General features: G+C 39.9%; 1 protein-coding gene across 1 annotated transcript in view; it reads right to left on the bottom strand.

Moving 5' to 3' along the window:
• EXT2 (exostosin glycosyltransferase 2) overlaps nucleotides 1-20,370 on the bottom strand; it is a 122,788-nt gene that overhangs the window by 47,828 nt on the left and 54,590 nt on the right. The window contains exon 8 of the mRNA XM_070427837.1: nucleotides 19,600-19,731. Within this exon, the coding sequence (XP_070283938.1) occupies nucleotides 19,600-19,731 (132 nt within the window). The remainder of the gene's footprint in view (nucleotides 1-19,599; nucleotides 19,732-20,370) is intronic.

The raw sequence follows: 20,370 nt of genomic DNA, 5'->3' as shown, positions 1-20,370 counted from the left end.
ATATTTGAGTCAACCCATATTTGACTTAAATAAAGGTATTTTGCCTGAGCAGAAAAGTGAGAAGAAAGAGAAGACAGGCCTGTTGCACAGAAGCCTTTGAGTCCCTGGTAATGAGTAGCCTTACCTATCCCTACCTTGATAGAAAGGGCAGTTTTCTTGGTTGTTTTGAAGTTATCAACCCTTACCTCAATGTGGTTTCAATTATGAATTACCAGACTAAAAGGGGGGGAAAAGCTTTGATTTATTCTTTTTTGCTCCAATTATGCATGATGTGTTTCCACTGAAGACTTTGAAAAGTATTTCATCATGCCTCTCATCCTGAAGTGGTCAGAGGGCAAAACCAAAAAGAGCTAACCCTTTCATTTCTCCTCTAGGTTCAAACAGACTCCTTATCAATGGCTGTAAGGCAGGGCCTTTGAAGCAAACAGAGCAATGAAAGGGTTAAGCATTAGCATCATGTTACTAACGTGCACAGGGGTGGTGTCCCCTGTCCAAAAGGGTGAGATGATATTTATGTTAATGGTTACTGGGAGATTTGAAAGGGGCAGTCAGTAATGTGGCCCGTGCTGCCTTAACCATTAAACCTCTTGCAGCCCCAATGACTCCGCAGCACACTCTTCTGGGCGTGCACTGACTTGGGAAACTGGAGAACTGTAGAGATCTAACAATGTCTTCAAGGAGGATCAAGAGAGAAAAGATTCGGAACAAGTCTGAAGTCTACTTGCTGCATGATGTCCTTAATTCATTCCACCAACAAAAAATAACGGATTGTTCTGAAAAACAAGAATAACACTGATGGCTAAATCTCACTGACTTCACATTAAACAGACATATGAAAGACGATGAAATCGCAGGCTAGAAATCCCCTTAGTGCTGCAGACTCAACTAAGGGAGAGAATAAATTATCAACTTAGAATTCCTACAACTACTTGCAGTAATCTGTTCATAAATAAGTTTTTTCATTGGTGGAGCTGGAATGTATCTAACCACATTTTACTGTAGTCACAGGTGCTGCAACTCTCTGACATCCCAAGAAACTGAGCCATAGAGTCTAAATCAGGGTCACAGGAGCAGGCCAAATAGTTCTATTATTAGTCTCTTTCCTCTAGGTGTGTTTAACATCTTTTCTTTTTCTCTCTCCTTCTGGAACTCTGATTACACATATGCTGGAATTGTTCTGTTCCCCACATCACTCCATGACTCCTTCACATCTCTTTGTCTCCGTGGGCTGTATTCTGAATAATTTATTGGAACCTAATAATCTAATCTTATAATCTGAAGATCCTTGCAGGTGTCTGCCTTATTTATGGTTGTGTGGTTTTTAACTGTGAGCTGCTCATTTTCCTTAGACCCTTTGTTTGTAAAAATTATTTAAGACCCAGGTTAAAGAAGAGTTCCTCAAAGAGTTTGTGTCTACTTCTGCTGGTCCCTATCACCTCAGGCCACTTTTAATCAAATTCTCCTCTTAAGGCTTATTTGGGCCACACATGTAGTATGAATTTGGACCACAAAGCCACGAAGGTGGCTTATGACTTCAGTTCTCAACATCTTGGTCAATACAGACTTACCGTTCTTTACTCTTTCTTTGACGATACAATCTTTTAGTTGCCATCCAGGAAGCCTGGGTTAGATCCTCCAGCTCACAGGCTTTAATCCTGGTCCCCTGTCCTCTGCTTCATACAATTATCAGGTAGAAGCTCCAGGTCATCAAACTTGCAAAAATCTCCACAGCAAAAGCTGGCTTTGGCTCACAATCACCTCCCAGAATACCTCGTTTCACTTTGTTTAGGGAACCAACAAATGTCATCCTTTCATACAAGCTTAGCAATAGGCTAAAGCTGCTTTATAATACTTCATTCAGTATTTTAGTTCTGTTGGGAAGGTCATCTAATCTATCATAAAGCCAGTGACAGAGTCTTCTTATATTTATACTGTCAATCTAATTGTGTACTGTTGTGTTTCCTATTTAATTCTGGGGTCAAGATAAAAACAATTACTAAGAAAATATGGCAAAGACTTCATCGAAAATTATTAGACTTAATAAATGAATTCGGCAATGTAGCAGGATACAAAATTAATGCCCAGAAATCTATGGCATTTCTATACACCAATAGTGAACTTACAGAAAGAGAGACTAAAAAAGCAATCCCATTTACCATCGCACCAAAAAAATTAAGACACCTAGGAATAAACTTAACTAAGGAGGTAAAAGACCTATACGCGGAAAACTACAGGACACTGAAAAAAGATAGAGGAAGACATAAACAGATGGAAGAATATACCGTGTTTATGGATTGGTAGAATCAACATCATCGAAATGTCCATACTACCCAAAGCAATCTATAGATTCAATGCACTCCCCATTAAAATACCAACGGCATATTTCACAGACCTAGAATGAACTTTCCAAAAATTCATCTGAAATAAAAATAGGCCCCGAATAGCTGCAGCAATCCTGAGAAAGAAGAACAAAGTAGGAGGGATCTCAATACCAGATAGAAAGCTGTATTAAAAAGCCACTGTTCTCAAAACAGCCTGGTATTGGCACAAGAACAGACATATAGATCAATGGAATAGAATAGAGAGCCCAGAAATCGACCCAAACCACTATGCTCAATTAATATTTGACAAAGGAGGCATGAACATACAATGGAGTCAAGACAGTCTCTTCAATAAATGGTGTTGGGAAAATTGGACAGATACATGCAAAAAAATGAAACCAGACCACCAACCTATACCATACACAAAAATAAACTCAAAATGGATAAAGGACTTAAACATAAGACGGGAAACCATAAAAATACTAGAGGAATCCACAGGCAGCAAAATCTCAGACATATGCCGAAGCAATTTCTTTACTGATACTGCTCCTAGGGCCGTGGTCGGCAAACTGCGGCTCGCGAGCCACATGCGGCTCTTTGGCCCCTTGAGTGTGGCTCTTCCACAAAATACCATGTGCGGGCGCGTGCACAGTGCGATTGAAACTTCGTGGCCCATGCGCAGAAGTCAGTTTTCGGCCTGGGAGAGTCTATTTTGAAGAACTACTGTTGGTATTTGGCTCTGTTGACTAATGAGTTTGCCAACCACTGTCTAGGGCAGTGATGGCGAACCTATGACACGCATGCCAGAGGTGACACGTGAACTCATTTTTTTGGTTGATTTTTCTTTGCTAAATGGCATTTAAATATATAAAATAAATATCAAAAATATAAATCTTTGTTTTACTATGGTTGCAAATATCAAAAAATTTCTATATGTGACACGGCACCAGAGTTAAGTTAGGGTTTTTCAAAATGCTGACACGCCGAGCTCAAAAGGTTCACCATCACTGGTCTAGGGCAATGGAAACTAAAGAGAAAATAAACAAATGGGACTACATCAAAATAAAAAGCTTTTGCACAGCAAAAGAAATCATCAACAAAACAACAATAAAGCACACTGCATGGGAGAATATATTTGCCAATGTTATCACCAGTAAGGGGTTAATCTCCAACATTTACAGGGAACTCATACAACTTAACAAAAGGAAGATAAACAACCCAATCAAAAAATGGGCAATTGACCTAAATAGATACTTTTCGAAAGAAGACAGAAGGAAGACCAAGAAACATATGAAAGCATGCTCAAAGTCACTAATTGCCGGGAGCCGGTCCATCCTTGCTGTTTCAAGGGACCTGGCATATATGGCATACTGTTCTTAATATGTTTGCTCCCCTTCTTGGAGCCATGTGTTTTAACCAAGGTCACCTCTCTGAGAAAGGTTGTTTCCCCAGGTGGGGATTTTTCCCTGAGGTTAGGGAGGGGATACAACCCCTTAATTAAGTGCCAGGCGGGTAGTTAAGCTACATAATCTTTACTCCCTGGAATGGAGATAAGAAACGCCCTAACCTTTGTAATAGAAATTGACAGGATTAAAATTGGCTGGTATAAATACGGATGTAACAAGACAATAAATATCAGCTCCTCATCAGCTCCTCATCAGCTCCTCATCAGCTCCTCATCAGATCCTCATCAGACCCTCATCAGATCTTAACCAGAACCTAGCCAGAGAACATGGCAAAAGATCCTGGACAGAACCTGGCTACAGAACTTCACTGGAGAACCTAGACAGAACATGGCAAAAGAACCTGGATAGAACCTGGCTAAAGAACCTGGTGACCGAACCTGGCTAGAACCTGGCTGGAGAAGCTGGATGGAGAACCTAGCAAGAGAACATGGCTACAGAACCTGGCTGGAGACCCTGACCAGAACTTGGCTGGATCCTAACCAGAACTTCGCTGGAAACCAGAACTTCGCTGGAGTTCCTAACCAGAACCTCGCTGGAGATCCTGGAGGGAGAACCTCGCTATGCTGATGAACTGAAACCAGTTTCCATGTCATTCATTCTTCGCCGACTCCGTCCACACCTTTGGGGATCCCTGAACCCGTTGGGGTTGGACCCCAACAACTAATTATCCAAGAGATGCAAATCAAAACAACAATGCAGTATCATCTCACACTGGTCAGAATGGCTACCATAAACAAATCAACAAACGACAAGTACTGGAGAGGATGTGGAGAAAAAGAAACCCTCATACACTGCTGGTAGGAATGCAGACTGGTGCAGCCACAGTGGAGAACAGTATGGAGTTTCCTCAAAAAACTAAAAGGAGAACTCCCATTTGACCCAGTGATCCCACTTCTAGGAATATATCCCAATAAACTAGAAACACCAATCAGAAAGGATATACGCATCCCTATGTTCATAGCAGCACAATTCACCATAGCTAAGATTTGGAAACAGCCTAAATGCCCATCAGCAGGTGAGTGGATTAGAAAACTATGGTACATCTACACAATGGAATACTATGTTGCTATAAAAAAGAAGGAATTCTTACCATTTGCAGCAGCATGGATGGAACTGGAGAGCATTATGCTAAGTGAAATAAACCAGGCAGTGAAAGAAAAATACCACATGATCTCACTCATTTATGGATAATAAAGAACATTATAACCTGATGCTCAAAAAGATAGATACAGAGGCAGAGAAGCATCAAACAGACTGTCAAATTACAGCAGGAAGACTGGGGAGTGTTGGGGGAGGGGGATAAGAGATCAACTGAAGGACTTGTATGCATGCATATAAGCATAACCAATGGACACAAGACACTGTGGCGGAGGGGGGGGGGGCATGTGCCGGGGGGTAGGGGAGGCCAGGAGAAGGTCAATAGGGAAAAAAAGGAGACATATGTACTACTATTTATAATACTTTAAACAATAAAATAAAAAAATTAAAATTAAAGAAAGAAAATATGGCAGTATAATAGGTGGCATGATCAACTGAGAATCTCTGCTTTAGACAAGTCACCATACTTCTCCAGACCTCCACTTCCTCATTTATAAAACAGGATGATGGGGAGGTAGATCTCAAAAATAAATCAGTCTCACTTTCTTACTCTGTAAGAATAGAGCTAACAGAATGATACTCTTGTGGTTGTGAGGATTGAACAACAGAACATAAAAAATAGAGCCTATCTGGGTTCAAAAAATGCCCTCTAGTACAGCAGTCACCAACCTTTTGGACCTCATGGACGACCAGTGGTCCGCGGACCACCGGTTGGCGACCGCTGCTCTAGTAAATACATTCCAAATTTCCCCTCCAGAGTCCCACCAATTCTAAGCTCTATGTTTCCATGTAATAAAGCATTAAACTAGCAGCCTTACATTAACAACACTTCACTTTTTATAGCACTATACCTCTTACAAAATGGTTCCACAAGTATTATTTCATAGTAACGCTGTGAAATAAGTAATACCCCCATTTTACAGGTAAGGAAAATGAATTTCAAAGCGATAAAAAAGCACAAGGTCAAGCAAATAGATGGTTTTGAACTCCGGTTTGAATCTAAAATGTCCTTTTCAATGACCTTGATTAGTAATTGGAAATCAGTCACTCTGTTCTTACCTAAACCCAGTCCTACAGATGAGCAAACTACTACAAAGAGAGATTTGGTAAGTAACTGTAGGTTTCTCAGATCACCCCCAGGAAAGAAGGGATTAAAACATGCAGTTCAGGAATTTCTGAGCTATAGTTAGCTTACTGAAGGCTCACAGGTTAAACCCATCTGAATGCCTCTCTGAAAATTCCAGTTACTATCTGAGGTTCAGCTACTTAAATTTTTTCTTTATAAAGCACTGAAATTCACATTTGGCTTGATGCCCACCCTTCTTTTGTAAAGCCAAACTACTGTCAAGAAGAGCAGGAAGGGTTGCCACTGATTGCTTTTCAGGTAGTGAAGGAAAAAGTTGACATTTCATCCTCCTCGCTGGAAGACAAACCAATCATTTATAAGAACTCTGGTCTGGCTCGGCTTCCATCAGTGGGATGGACAGAAGCCAGTTAAATGGCTCAACATAAGCCATATTAAAAGAATTTGGAATGAGAAAAGAGCAGGTTCCATATGCTGATGCTTTTAATAATTCATGAGTTATATCAGTCTGCAAGTAATAAATTTCACTAAGTTTATCTATGGTAAGATGGTTTAAGATACTGTCTAATCAATTAAATGGGTGAATACAATAAAGCAGGAGCTCCAAAAACACATCACTGATTTATATTTTGATATGTTAAAAATAATAATTCAGCTCTTTGATAGTGCAAAAGATCTGGATTATTCTTAGAACATGGCCTTGAAATACACAGTCATCATCCCTGGATCTGTTGCTTAATATGTACACTGCAAACACTTAAAAGAAATGCTTCAATGAAAAGACTTGAACTTATTTGATTCAAACAAACAAGGCAATCTACAATCCAAAGTGTCTGAGAACATTAATGGTGGCTTAAACTACTATTTCTCATGAGAAGTAAAAAAAATTTTTAAGTTTCATCGGACTATCCCATACTTGAACTACTATGACAGTATGAAATAGAGGCTTGTTCTCTGGCCTGGGTATAAAAATGTTTGCTGGCAGCCACTGATTGTATTATATAGGTCAGCTATGGTATGGAGGAAGACTTCACTGGAAGAAACTCTACCTGGGGGTTAAATAAACTCTGTGTAGTATGGAAACCTCCTATGAAAAATTAATGTTAAAAAAAAAGTGATTTATCTCTGCACTAGCTCTGGAACACCTGGCAGAAGCAAAAAACAAAACAAACAAACAAATAAAAACCACAAGAACAGATAAACTCTCTGAAGAAATACCGCCTTATCCCCAGTGGCAAAGATTTGCACAGAAAACCTATGGAAGATGAATTTACATTCCAAAATTATAAAACATATAAGAAAACAATGCAACAAGAGCAATAGGCAGTACACAAATGACAGGATTAGAGACCTTAAAAGAAAGTTAAAAATTGGAGAATATAAAGTAAATATCTCAAATAATTAAAGATACAGAAGAATGAATTAAACATTAAAAAAAAAGACAATGAAAAAAACTGGGGCAGTCAGATTTGAAAAATAATAGAGCTTCTAGAAATATCCACTGAAATTAAAATCTCAATGGATGGGTAAAAATCACACTGGTCATAGCTGAAGAAAACAGCAAATTGATGTGAAAAATTATCCAGCATGCAGAGAGATAAAAATATGGAAAACATGAGAAGAAAAAAAAAAAATCTGAGAGACATAACAACAGAATGAAAGAGGTCTACATACATTAAATAAGATTCCGAAAGGAAAGATTAGTGAGAGTGACAGCTATGTAATATTCAAAAAGAAAATGACTAAGAATTTTCCAAAACTGATTAAAGACATGAGCCCCAAACTTAAGGAAAAATCACTCTCCTAAGCAGCTAGAGAATGGGAATTAGAAAATCACCATTTGGCAACCATTATAACAATTGATTCAGGCAAGAAATCATCAGTGGATGCTAAAACTAGTGGGTGAAAGTTTGAGGAGTGACAGGATATTTATAGTCTCAAAGTATTTCCCCACAGGTGATTCCATACAAGAAGTATTTGGGGGTAAAGGTACCTCATATCTGCAACTTCCAAATGAGTCAGAAGAAAAAATGTATATATACAGGGGTTGGCAAAAATAGGTTTACAGTTATTCGTATGGGAAATAATACAAGAATAAACTGTTTTGCATACTCACAACTATAATCCCACTTTTGCCCACCCCAGTATATACATACACACAACATCTATAATAATAAAAGCATAATATGCTAATTAGACCAGTCGTCCTCCAGATGACCTTCTGGATGAAGCCGGGGCTGTGAGGGTAGCCTGGGTCCCAGGTGCCAGAGGGAAGCTGGTGCCAGCAGCTGGGGGAAGGAAGGCCTATTCTACGAATTTCGTGCATCAGGCCTTTAGTGTGTGTGTATATATATGTATATATGGAGAGAGAGAGAGAGAGAGAGAGAGAGGGGGAGAGAAGAATAAAGGAAATGCGGCAAAATATTAACACAAGGAATATGGATGAAATGTGTACAGAACTCTACTATTTTGGAATTTTAAGTCTGAGATTATGTTAAAATAAAAAAATACAGAGAATTTTAGTTCTATTTAATAAAACAAAAAAATGCAGATAGAAGAATATGTTACCAGCAAAGCAAAAAAAAAGCTGAACTTTCCAAGTATGAAAATAAAACGACTCAGAAATTGGAGGTATTAGGTGTTCAGAAAGAGGAACTCTGAAAACAGGAATAAGGACTAGTTGGCCCCAAGATCCCTTAACTGACATGCACAAGCAGGCCAACCCTCTCGCTGTCCTGCTTAGCAGGTGGAGGGCAGTTTACTCTCTGGAGAAAATGAGTTAGAAAGATTCCATACTCAGAGACACTAGGCATGAAAGGCAGGGTGAGACACTATACTGAACAGAGCAGACCAAGTATTCATCTATAAAATGAAGGAGAACCCATCTCCTTCCTCCATTCAGCTCCCAAAATGCTTGTAGCCCAGACTTATCCCTCCTCTCCCACACATCCAAGGCAGGAAGATTATTCTCTGGATCAATGAACCAATCCAACAGAAATAACCCATGAATATCAACATTTGAGCAATCAACCAGGTCCCCATCCTCTAAACCTAAGAAGGCCTATCAGTTCACAAACCTTACCTGTGTACAAAGAGCTTCTAATCAGCTTTGAGTGCCTCACTCTTAAATAAGAACAGCCTGCTGAGAAACATCAGGCTATTGAATAAAGTTTCCAATACGAAAGATAGAAAATAACAAAATGAAAAAGGAATCAAAGGAAATAAACAATACAAGGAGCTAAAGAAAAATTAAAACCATAAATATCTTCAGAGAGAGAAAGTATTGTATCCTTAAAAAAATAAGACTAGGAACCTATAAAAAAAAGATGAAAAAAATCTTAGAAATTAAAAATGCACAAAATTTTAAAAAATCAAAAGAAAAGTCATTAGATAAAATTGAGAAAATATCTAAGAAATTAAACAAAAAACCCATTAAAACAAAAAGAGGTAATAAATAGGACAGAAGAAATAAGAAAAATAAGGATCAATCTAGTACATTCATTATTTAGACAATGGAAGTTCCATAAAGAGAGGAAAGAAAAAACAGGGGAAGAAAGTAATCGATATCTATATATATAAAAGTTAATATCCAAAGTGTCCCCTTAGGAGTTCGACTGGGAGAAGGAGAGTTTGATCCCTTGCTATGACATGCGTTGACCACCAGGGGGCGGGGTAGAACACAGCAGGAGACCAGTGGTGGCAGTGGGGCGCTGAGGGAGCGAGGGAAGGAGGAGGCCGGGAGGTGGGGGGGGGGAGGGAGCGGGGATCGTGTGGTGGCAGTGTGTGAGTGGCCAGGGAAGGAGGCGGGGAGGCAGAAAGGTGGGGAGGCAGGGAACCTGATTGGCCCTGATTGCCAGCCAGGCCTAGGGACCCTACCCATGCACAAATTTCGTGCACTGGGCCTCTAGTAAAAAATATTAAACACATAAATTTCTCACAAGTAGACATGAATCTTCAAATTGGTATCTAAGAACAACAACAACAAAAACTCATACCAAGGGATACATACCATCATAAAATTTCAGAACATAAAATTCTCAAGGAAAATTAAAATGTCACATTTAAGGATTAAGAATTAGAATGACATCTCACTTTTTGATATTAAAATGGAAGCTTAGAAGTCAATGGAACAATCCTGTCAAAATTCTTAAGAAAACTCACCCAATCAGAAATGTACACTAGCCCAACTATTAATCAAATGTGAAATGGAATACATTTTCAGACATTCAAGGTGACAAAAAATTTATTTCCCTGTAGTCCTCTTCTTAGGAAGCTAATGGAAAAAGATAAACCAAAAATGAGGATGATGTTAGAACCTGGAAACAGAATCCAACAAAAAAAGAGAAAAAAAGGGAATTCCCAGAAGCATGGTACACTGAGTTCAGGATGACCACTGTAGAGGAGACCTAGAGAGCAGTCAACCCAGAAAGAAAAGTCCTATAGTTTACCTGTGCTTGACATTTATTCTTTTGTTGAAGAAATTAATAAAAATTAATTAGTGATAGGAATATGAAAAACTAGGAGGAAAAAAGAGGCAGTTACTAACTACCTGGAAAATGAAAAGTTATATAGGAAACATAATCACTGTTTACTGCTTGGTTCAGTTGAAAATAATACTTATACAGTCCTAATAATGTACATAATAAATACTGCTTTAATAAAAAATAACAATTCAGCCCTACTGGTAAGATGGGAGAAAGAGAAATGTGTAGAGGAAGAAGGGAGAACAGGAGAAAAAGTGCTAGCTCAAAGGAAACAAAAAGGTAATGTCTATGATTGAGGAATCAAAGAGTAGCATGAAAGCTTTATTGGAAGACAGGAAGATAAGCAGCAGAGGGAAGCCTAAAGAGTTGAAAGCAACTGCCCTTTAGGAAAAGCCTTACTTCTGGTTATATGCTTTATTTACTATTTGAATTTTAAAACCATACGAGTGTTAAGCTGTACTATTTTTCAAATATAAAATTAAGAAATATAGCTGAGATAAAAAAAAAATAAAGAGAACCAAAAATGATGCTTCTAGATGGAGCAATATGGAAATTTTTCTACTCTGAAACTGTAATGACTGTTTATTAGAAAATTACACTTAAATGTTAATTATTTGGGAGCCAGTTATCTAGAATAGGATATCAGAAATAGAAACAAAATTCATTAGTCGAAATACCCAACAACTACATTTTCCTGGTAACTTCTGCTACTGGATCATTTAAGCAGACTTTGAGAGAGAATTAAAATGGCCCCTGAAACAAGGAGAAAGGGAATTTGATGCGCTAATAAGTGAGAGCTGGGGCATGAAGGATGACTTTGCCAAACATTCAATATGTTCTTAATTACTCTGCTGCCAGATCAAGCTCCCACAGACTCCGAAAAAGTACTCTACTCACTGCCCTCCTACAAGCTGTGTGCTGTAAGGAAGCAGCCAGGTTTTGATTCATGACCACTGGAGCCATAAAAGTGGACTCTCAAGCAAACAGCAGGGGAAGGACTGCATCCAGGGAAACATTGTGTACAGATTCACCCACCACTACTGGAGTTGCCGTGCAGATGTGTGCTACACAGGCTTACCCATCTCTCTCTGCTAGGAAGGGTCTTGGATGCCTCCCCCCACGCCTACCCCCAATCTGGATCTGGCTAGTGAGCTAGTCTTTTTTTCCTTTTTCTTTCTGACCACCAGAACAGGCCAAATTCTTTGCTTTGGACGCTGGATCAAGCTCTTTGGATCTTCCTGCAGCTCTCCATCTGCAGACCCAACTCAGCTTTCTTTATTCCCTAGCTGCTGATGACCAGGGAATAGCTTGTTTCCACAGAAGTAACTGCAGACAGCAGACAATTCAAAGGCAAAGACTACTCAAAGCAAGATTTGGAATTTGGGGGAATATAATGGATTGCTTGTGCAACTGTGATCCTATCAGTGTGATACTTCTAAAAACAAAGACTTCAAAAAGCTAAAACTTACTTAAAATTCAAGCTAAAATTTCTAAATTCCATACATACTTTAGTCATATCTAGGCAGTGGGAGGAAGAAGGGGAGAATAAGCCCAGAAGGCCTCCTGGGGGGCAGAGTAGGCTTTCAAATTCCAGAGAAACATTCCACAACCTGGAAGTTAAAGGGCACTGGGTTGAGTTAAACAGGCTGCTAACCTGGTATCTTTTCAACTCAGAGCACTGCTTCATGTATCTGAGCTGGTGCCTCTTCAGCCTGCGGAGTGATTTATTGCTTGTTAGTGTTTACAGTTGAGTGATATTTTCAGCTGCTTGTACAACTATAACCTTTGTGAGTGAGAGCCGCTGTCTGGACATCTACTAAGTACAAGCAGCCCTCTGCGTTTTTCATGCGGCTGACACAGATGTAGTCTGAACCCAGTCTCTATGCTTCTAATCCAAGCCCTGAGGGTCCAGAAGAGGAACTGGATGGGGAGAGAGGGCGAGCCTTCTCCGGTCATCATGTTAGGACACACACAGTGAATCAATCCCTCATCAAAGTATGGTCCCTGGACCAGCAGCATCAACGCCACTTGGGAACTCCCTAGAAATGCAAATTCTAGGACCCCACCCAGACCTACTCAATCCAAAACTTGGGGTAAAGTGGCAGCAATCTGTGTTGTCACAAGCCTTTTGGGAGTTTCTGATGCACACTAACGTGGAAAACCACTTCCCTAAGATCTTAGGGGACCACAGCAAACTGCCACATTTTACCCACAACTCGGATTCCTGCTCCTCACGGGTGGTAACTGCCAATCAAGTACTCTTATGCTATATCCCGCCTACTGATCCCTTCCCTGTCTTCAAAAACTGGACTTGGACTGAGGCTAACAGGAAGTGCAGGTAAGTATGTGATCCTCATCTGAGGCCTTTCCTGCAGTTAAATATCCACTCTGGCTAGATTTCATAGGAACAGGCTCTTCTTTCTCAACCTTATTCCTATGCTGAATACAATAATCCATTTTAAGTCACTTCCCATTTTCCACATCAATTTATATTAATGGCCATGGGACCCCTACCTTCTCCCCTTTCTGTTATAGGTCTTATGATCAAGGAAGAAAATAAACAAATATAGAATTGCTAGTGTTATCTACTAGTATAATAGCAAATTTGGAAACAACTGTCTGTCAAAGGGCTGGGTAAATAAAATTATGACATTGAAAAGGTAGGGAATAATCTTTTAAATTACATTGTAGAAAAATAACATGGGGAAATATTCCACTCTACAACATGATTTTAGGGCTATATTACATTTAGTTTTTAAAAAATTATTGCTGAGAAAATATGGTTTGGGTGACATGCCAGGAATCCAAAATTTCACAGTTCCTGCCTACTCCATCCCCGTATCACGTTTCAGTCTCTGTCCTCTAGACATGCGCACATCTGGCAGAGAACCAGAGGCAAGGCAAGGGAGGGGGGCCAAGGAGATTCCCAGCTACACGGGCGAGGCCCAGGTGTAGGGGTGAGGCCTGCCAAGGAGCAAGACCAGAAATAACATTAACATGAGGAGTGATACAGGTACGGAGTATTTGGGGAGGTGATAAAGTTTTGCTGATATGTGCAAAAAGGGGAGAAAAATGAAAGCATGAAAAGACTGGAAAGGTAGGAAAATACAGACAGCCTTGACATGAGGAGCTAAGAAAATTAATGACAAAAACAAACTCATCCCCTCATAAAGAACCTTAGCTTGGTGAGAAATTCCTCCCAAAGAAGAGATTCAAAACAAAGAGCCAATGTCTCTAACCAACAGAGCTGCTCAAGAATTATTTTGTCAGACTTTTTCAAGTTTTGAGAGTGTGACACAATATGCATAATGTGATCAGTCTCTTGGTTAAAGGAAAGAATGACAGGGCATCTGGTGACGCAAATACTTGGTTTCTGCAAGGCCACCCCACACTGTCTTCATAATCCATACAATGGGTTTTGTTGTTTGTTTGTTTTTTTAATATGTTTTATTGACTTTTAGAGAGAGAGGAAGGGAGAGGTAGAAACATCAATGAGAAACATCATCGATCCATTGGCTGCCTACTGGGGATTGAGCCAGCAACCCGGGCATGTGCCCTGATGGGAATGGAACTGTGGCCTCTTGTTTCCTAGGTCAACGCTCAATCACGGAGTCACACGAGCCAGACTATTTGTTTGTTTTTTATAACATTAGATTAAGGCAGCAGCATCTGGCCAAATTAGGGCTCCACTCTCACCCCTTTCTCTCCAGCCTGAGCAAGCTCAGTGCATGGCTGTAGGCCATGATAGCATATGTTTGAAAAAATCAGACCTCCCTTGATTTAGTGACCAAGGTCCATGTCTACTCTCACCTCAGGGTCTCTGATATTGTAAAGTTGATGGAATCAGAAGGGAGACTCTCCTGAAAGTTAGGTTCCTAGTAATCATACCTAGAGTAGGTTAAGTATTTCTGAAGGGGAGGAGCAAAGTTAACTATAAATAAATCATTGCTACTCAGGCCAGTTGTTTTCACTGAAGATGCAGAATTTAAAACCCACCTGAGAACCTAGAAATGTGATAAACACTAAATTTCCCTGAAAAGGACTATTTAAGAAAGAGATCAACATAAAAATTTGGCATATATTTTCCAACTGCATATCAGGATTTATGCTTTTTAAACCTATGTTCTTTGCCAAATTTGACTATTTTGTCCTAAATTAAAGCACATCTATTTCAAAACTGCAAAATTTCATGTACTATTTTCTTCTAGTTTATATTCTCATGAAAGACAGAACCAAAATTCCAACCATTTATTCTTATTACACTTTTCTTAGTGCTTTAGATAAAAGTATAGAATCGAGTCCCACTGTGCCCACACTTTCCGGCTGGGTCATGACCATCCCACCTGCAGGAATTCTCAAGCAGAGGAACAGATGTGATATTTTTTGTCTCAAACCTGTACCAAATGCTTGAAATAGTGGAAATGCTTCAGCCCTGAGGAGGCTCAATGGCTCCCATAAAATTCCATAAGCAATTCAAAATAATCTACAGGTGGAAGACCTGCGTTCTCACTTGCTTACACAACTTGCCAATTATATGACCTCAGATAAATCATTAGGCACCGTGAGTCTCATTACATCAGCTTTATAGCGGAGAAAGAACTGATCACTTCCCCACCTTCCCATGGGTGAAGGTCCAATAAAATAACGGATGTCACATCAGTGTGTGAGTGAGGGCTTGGATGGCTCAAATCCTGAGATCCCAATCTTCCTCCTCCTCCTCCTCCTCTTCTTTATATATCAAGGGCTTCCTGTCTGAATTAAATTGTCTAGGTACTGTGAGGAATACAAAGATAATCCAGAAGTCCCCTTAAAACTATACAGGGAATTATGCTTCTATGCATGTTAAGTGATAGGAAAGAAATACAGATAATATGCTCTAAGAGTTACGAGGAGGAAAGGTTACTTCCTGCTTAGGGGTCCAGAAAAACCTCACGGAGGAAGGGGTATATGAGCGGGCCACTGAGATCTGGATCAAATGTGGACAATTAAAGGCAACGGTGATGAAAGGCATCTTAGCAAAAAGGACCAACAGTCACAGGAACAGAGAAGGAAAAGCATAGAGTATTCCCAGGAAGAACAAAGAAATCTAGAACTCTGTTCAAGAGAACAGAAGGAAATGAAGCTAAAAAGGCAGACTGGAGGCAGACTGAGGACGGCCCTGCAGTCAGACTGAGGACGGCCCTGCAGTCAGACTGAGTTTGGACTCCAGTGCTATTCTCACCGAACACCCCATGTGCCCCCATTCTCTATCTGGATAAACTACACCATATACCTCAATTTTCCTAAACACCTTCTTTTGCCAATTCAGATAGTCAGTTCTCCAGGATATTGCTCAAATTTATCCTCTATTAGGTCTCACCTAGATTCCCGAAATAGTCTCCTGTCTCCAGTCTTGTCCCACTGCAATTGATCCATTCTCCACACTGATGTAAGACTGACCTAAAACGCAATCTCACCACATTACTCCTGTTTAAATGTTTCAGTGATTTCCTGTTACCTGCAGATAACACTGCAACACCTTCAGTAAGACACAAGGTATTTGGTGATTTCTCCAGGCTTCATCCTCTGCTGCTCCCTCACAAGTCTCCTTCACTTCTGCCACACTGACCTTGAAATTCCTTAAAATACCATGCTCTCTTCACCTCTCTGCACCTCTGAATTTGCTGTTCCTTCTGGATAAAACCTAACTTTCCCTCTTCCTCTAACTAGATAATACCTACTCTTCTAACACTCATATTACATTTAACATTGTTCTAGAAGTACTAGTCAATGCAATTAGATTTTAAAAAAAAGTAAAAGGTTGGGAAATGGAAGCAAAAATTAGCATTTGTAGATATGATTATAAATCTAGAAAACATAAGAGAATCAAATTTAAAAAATGAGACAATTGTAGAATTCAGTAAAAGAATACACAATTTATATACAAAAGCCAATAAGGTGCCCTGGCCAGTTTGGCTCAGTGGATAGAGCGTCGGCCTGTGGACCGAAGAGTCCCATGTTCAATTCCGGTCAAGGGCACATGCCTGGGTTGCAGGCTCCATTCCCAGTGTGGGGTGTGCAGGAGGCAGCCAATCAATGATTCTCTCTCATCATTGATGTTTCTATCTTTCTCCCACTCCCTTCCTCTCTGAAATCAATAAAAATATATATTTTTTTAAAGCCAATAAGGTATCTTTATACAAATGGTAGGTTTTAAGAAACTATAATGTCAGAAAGTATTTCTTTATAAGAGCATAAGAAAGATATAATATCTAAGAAAATGTTTCCAGACTTATGAAGGGAAATGTTAAAATTCTACTAGAAAAACAAATCTTGCTTCCAGATAGCATGTAAACTCCCCAAAGGCATGGACCTTTCTCTGCTTTGTTCACTAATACATTTCAAGTACTAGGAACACGTTCTGGAATATGGCAGGCACTCAATAAATACCTACAGAATACCTACAGAAATACCTAAAAATCTAAAAATTCAATGTGACAAGTTAAAATACAAATTAGATTTATATGTGTATTCTGAGGGGAACTGACAGAAATATCAACCTTCCACTTAAAAAATACATGTAAGATCATTTTTACCTAGTATATGAGCAAAAATTCAAGTATTCAGGGTTACAGAAGTCAAGGAGAACCAGAATAATCAAAATGTTATTGGTGAACTATAAGTTGGTATAGTCCCGTGGTCGGCAAACTGCGGCTCGCGAGCCACATGTGGCTCTTTGGCCCCTTGAGTGTGGCTCTTCCTAAGCCTTAGGAGTACCCTAATTAAGTTAATAACAATGTACCTACCTATATAGTTTAAGTTTAAAAAATTTGGCTCTCAAAAGAAATTTCAATCATACTGTTGATATTTGGCTCTGTTGACTAATGAGTTTGCCGACCACTGGTATAGTCATTTGAAAGGACAATTTCTTAATATCTATCAACATCAAAATGTGTTTATTCTTTAAGCAATTTCTCAGCTAAAATTAATTCCATAACTATATTCACACATTTATGGGCAAACATATATGGAAGTATGTCTGTTGTATTACTGTTTGAAAATAAGGGGGGGGGGGGCAATCTAAATTTCTCAATAACAGATTTGTTATGTAGAATACACCTAACTGGAATACTATATAGACATCCTTAAAACTGAAGTACAATCATCTGCTGGTATAGCAGGGGATTGGTTCTAGGACCCTCCCCTGGGGAAAGGTCCAAAATCTGAAAATGCTCCAGTTCCTTATAAAAAATGGCATATTGTTTGCATATAATCTATATTTGCAGATAGACGATGGCAGGGTATGCCCTACATATCACTTCATTCCTGTGGATTCAGTATAGTGCTCAGCATGTGGCAAATTCAAGTTTTGCGTTTTGAAACTTTCTGGGATTTTTAAAAAATAATTTTGATCTGTAATTGGTTGAATCCACAAATGCAAAACTCAGAAAATTGAAACCAGTGGACATAGACAGTCAATTGTATACAATACAGAATGAAATGGAAATAAGTCAATGGTCTATTAAAGCAAAAAAGACAAGGTGAGAACAATGTGTGTCATATAATCCCATTTTTGTTCTAAAATTATATAACTACTAGAGGCCCGGTGCACAGATTCCTGCACCGGTGGGGTCCCTCCGCCTGGCCTGCAGGGATCAGGTCGAAACTGGCTCTCTAACATGCCCCAAGGGGTCCTGCATTGCAAGAGGGTGTTTTTTGGATAACACACCCCAGAATCGGGCTCCCTCCTCTCTGATTCCAGGTGCGTCACCCAAAAACCGCAGCTGCCAAGTCACCACAGCTCGGCAGCTCCTGCGTTGAGCATCTGCCCCCAGGTGGTCAATGCGTATCATAGCTACCAGTCGGATGGTCGTTTAGGCTTTTATATATATAGATGCTTATGTGTGACTACAAACATTCTGTAAGTTTACCTTTGGTAATGGATTCAAGGAAGGAGATGAACAGAAGTAAACTTTACCTCAAGCAGAACAGAAAGGTTTTGTTTTGTTCATTTTTACCCTAAAGCCTATATTTACTTCCTCTCAGGCATCCCTTCAGGAAGTGTTGTGACCCCTCCCGCCGAGAAGGGCTGCCTCCCCCTGTGCTCCCACGGCATTCTGTACACCACTCTATGAGAGGACTTCACATTCACTTGTAGCCTTACTCACTGGCTTCTCAAGTTAGTGGAGCGTTCTTCCGAGGGCAAGGACTGGCTTCTCTTTCTACATTTCAGCACCTGGTGGAGTGCCTGACACATAGCAACTGCTTAGTAAAGATTGGAGGAGGGAAAGAGGGAAGGAGGGAGGGAGGAAGAGAAGAAGAGTCCTATATGAAGATTAACGAGGCAGCAGTATACAGCACTATTGAGAAGGTCGTATCAGGAGACAAGGAGGGCTGGCCGGAAAGAGAGCAATGATTAGAATGAGGAATGGAGTTATCTTACATGAAAGCTTGGGGTCTGTGAACTAGACAGCCAGGTGCTCCAAAGCAGCTAGGAAGCAATAACTGCCAGGCCCTCAGCCTCAGGCATATTCCATGTGAAAGAAGGTGTGGCCACTCCACAATCCCCACAATGCCACAAGGGCCTTGTGACTCCTTCAAGCAAGGAAGAAGCCCTGAGGACAGCTTCTGATCATCTCACCTCTCTGCCGGAAATACCCAGGGACCTCTGCAAGTGATGTGGCAATCCATGCTGCCTCTAGATCACCTTTGCTGGCTATTTTCCTCACAGGGTGTTAGAAATATTCATTGAAATAATCCATGTAAAGCATTTAGCACAGTCCCAGGCAGAGAGTAAGCACTTAAGATAGAAACTATTATTATTAAGTAATTTACAGAATCTCTTCAAGAGTTCTAAGCACTGCTGCTGCAAGTCATCAGGAAGGCTTCATTCCCAACAAGACCCAAGCCTCCCTGCTGATCTCTGCAATAAACATACTATCTTCCTAAGCACATTTAAAATAAACTAGAAGCTGCTGCTTTTGTATTTCTTACTTTTATCAACATTGTAGAATTAAGCTGGCCTTATCAGACCCCAAAGTATAACAGCACACTTTCATCTTAGAAAGCTAGAATTTAAATAACCTTTACAAATTCAGTACATTGTCCTTTGTCCCATCCCAACAGCTGGACCGTGCCCCACGTGGCTAGCACTGGAATTCACTTACCACAGTCGGAGGGTCATTCCATTCTTCATAGGAGATGGCAGCATAGGGGTAGATCCGGTCATTGATAATCTGCAGGGTGGCCAGGGCAATGGCTTTAATTGACTGGAAGTATGCTTCCCAGAACCACCGTGCCTGCAAAGAAAACAACACTGTTTTAAGTGAGCAAACAAGTGAGATAGAGCGGAAGAATTAGCTGCTCTATCGCACCCGACGCTGGGTCTGGGTAATTCCTTTATTCCCAAAGAGGGGGGAGCCTATGGCAAGTGCTCCCTGCTGTTCACACCAGCTCCATCAGAAGTGTGCATTTATCAAATGCAATCAAAACAGAATGTGAGCAAGGGACCCGTACACTGGATTCAATTTAGATATAAGAGAAATGTTGTGATGATGAAAATATCATGGTTACACCAGAGCAAGTTTATAGTCTTTTTAAAAATATGACATAAAGTGCAGAAACCTTAAGTGCACAGCTCACTGAATTTACATGTATGTACATACTTATAACTATTACCCAGGTAAATACAGAGAACATTCCAGCACCCCAGAAGATCCCCTTCTGCTGTGCCCCAGTCACCCCTCTAAGGGTGAATCCTTCTTTTGATTTCTAATGTGTCCACTACTAAATTTCATATAAATGGAATCAAATATTTACTCTTTTCTAACTACTTTTGCTCAACACTTATAATATTTAAGTCAGATTTTGGCATTAAGATTATGCTGGACTCATAAAATGAGTTGAAAAATATTCCTTCTTTTTCTATTCTTTGAGAA

The sequence above is a fragment of the Myotis yumanensis genome, unplaced genomic scaffold (genome assembly GCF_028538775.1).
Source record: "Myotis yumanensis isolate MYYU_CA2020_CCGP unplaced genomic scaffold, mMyoYum1.0.hap1 SCAF_10, whole genome shotgun sequence".
NCBI lineage: Eukaryota > Metazoa > Chordata > Mammalia > Chiroptera > Vespertilionidae > Myotis > Myotis yumanensis.
This window is presented reverse-complemented; position numbering and strand designations above follow the sequence as displayed.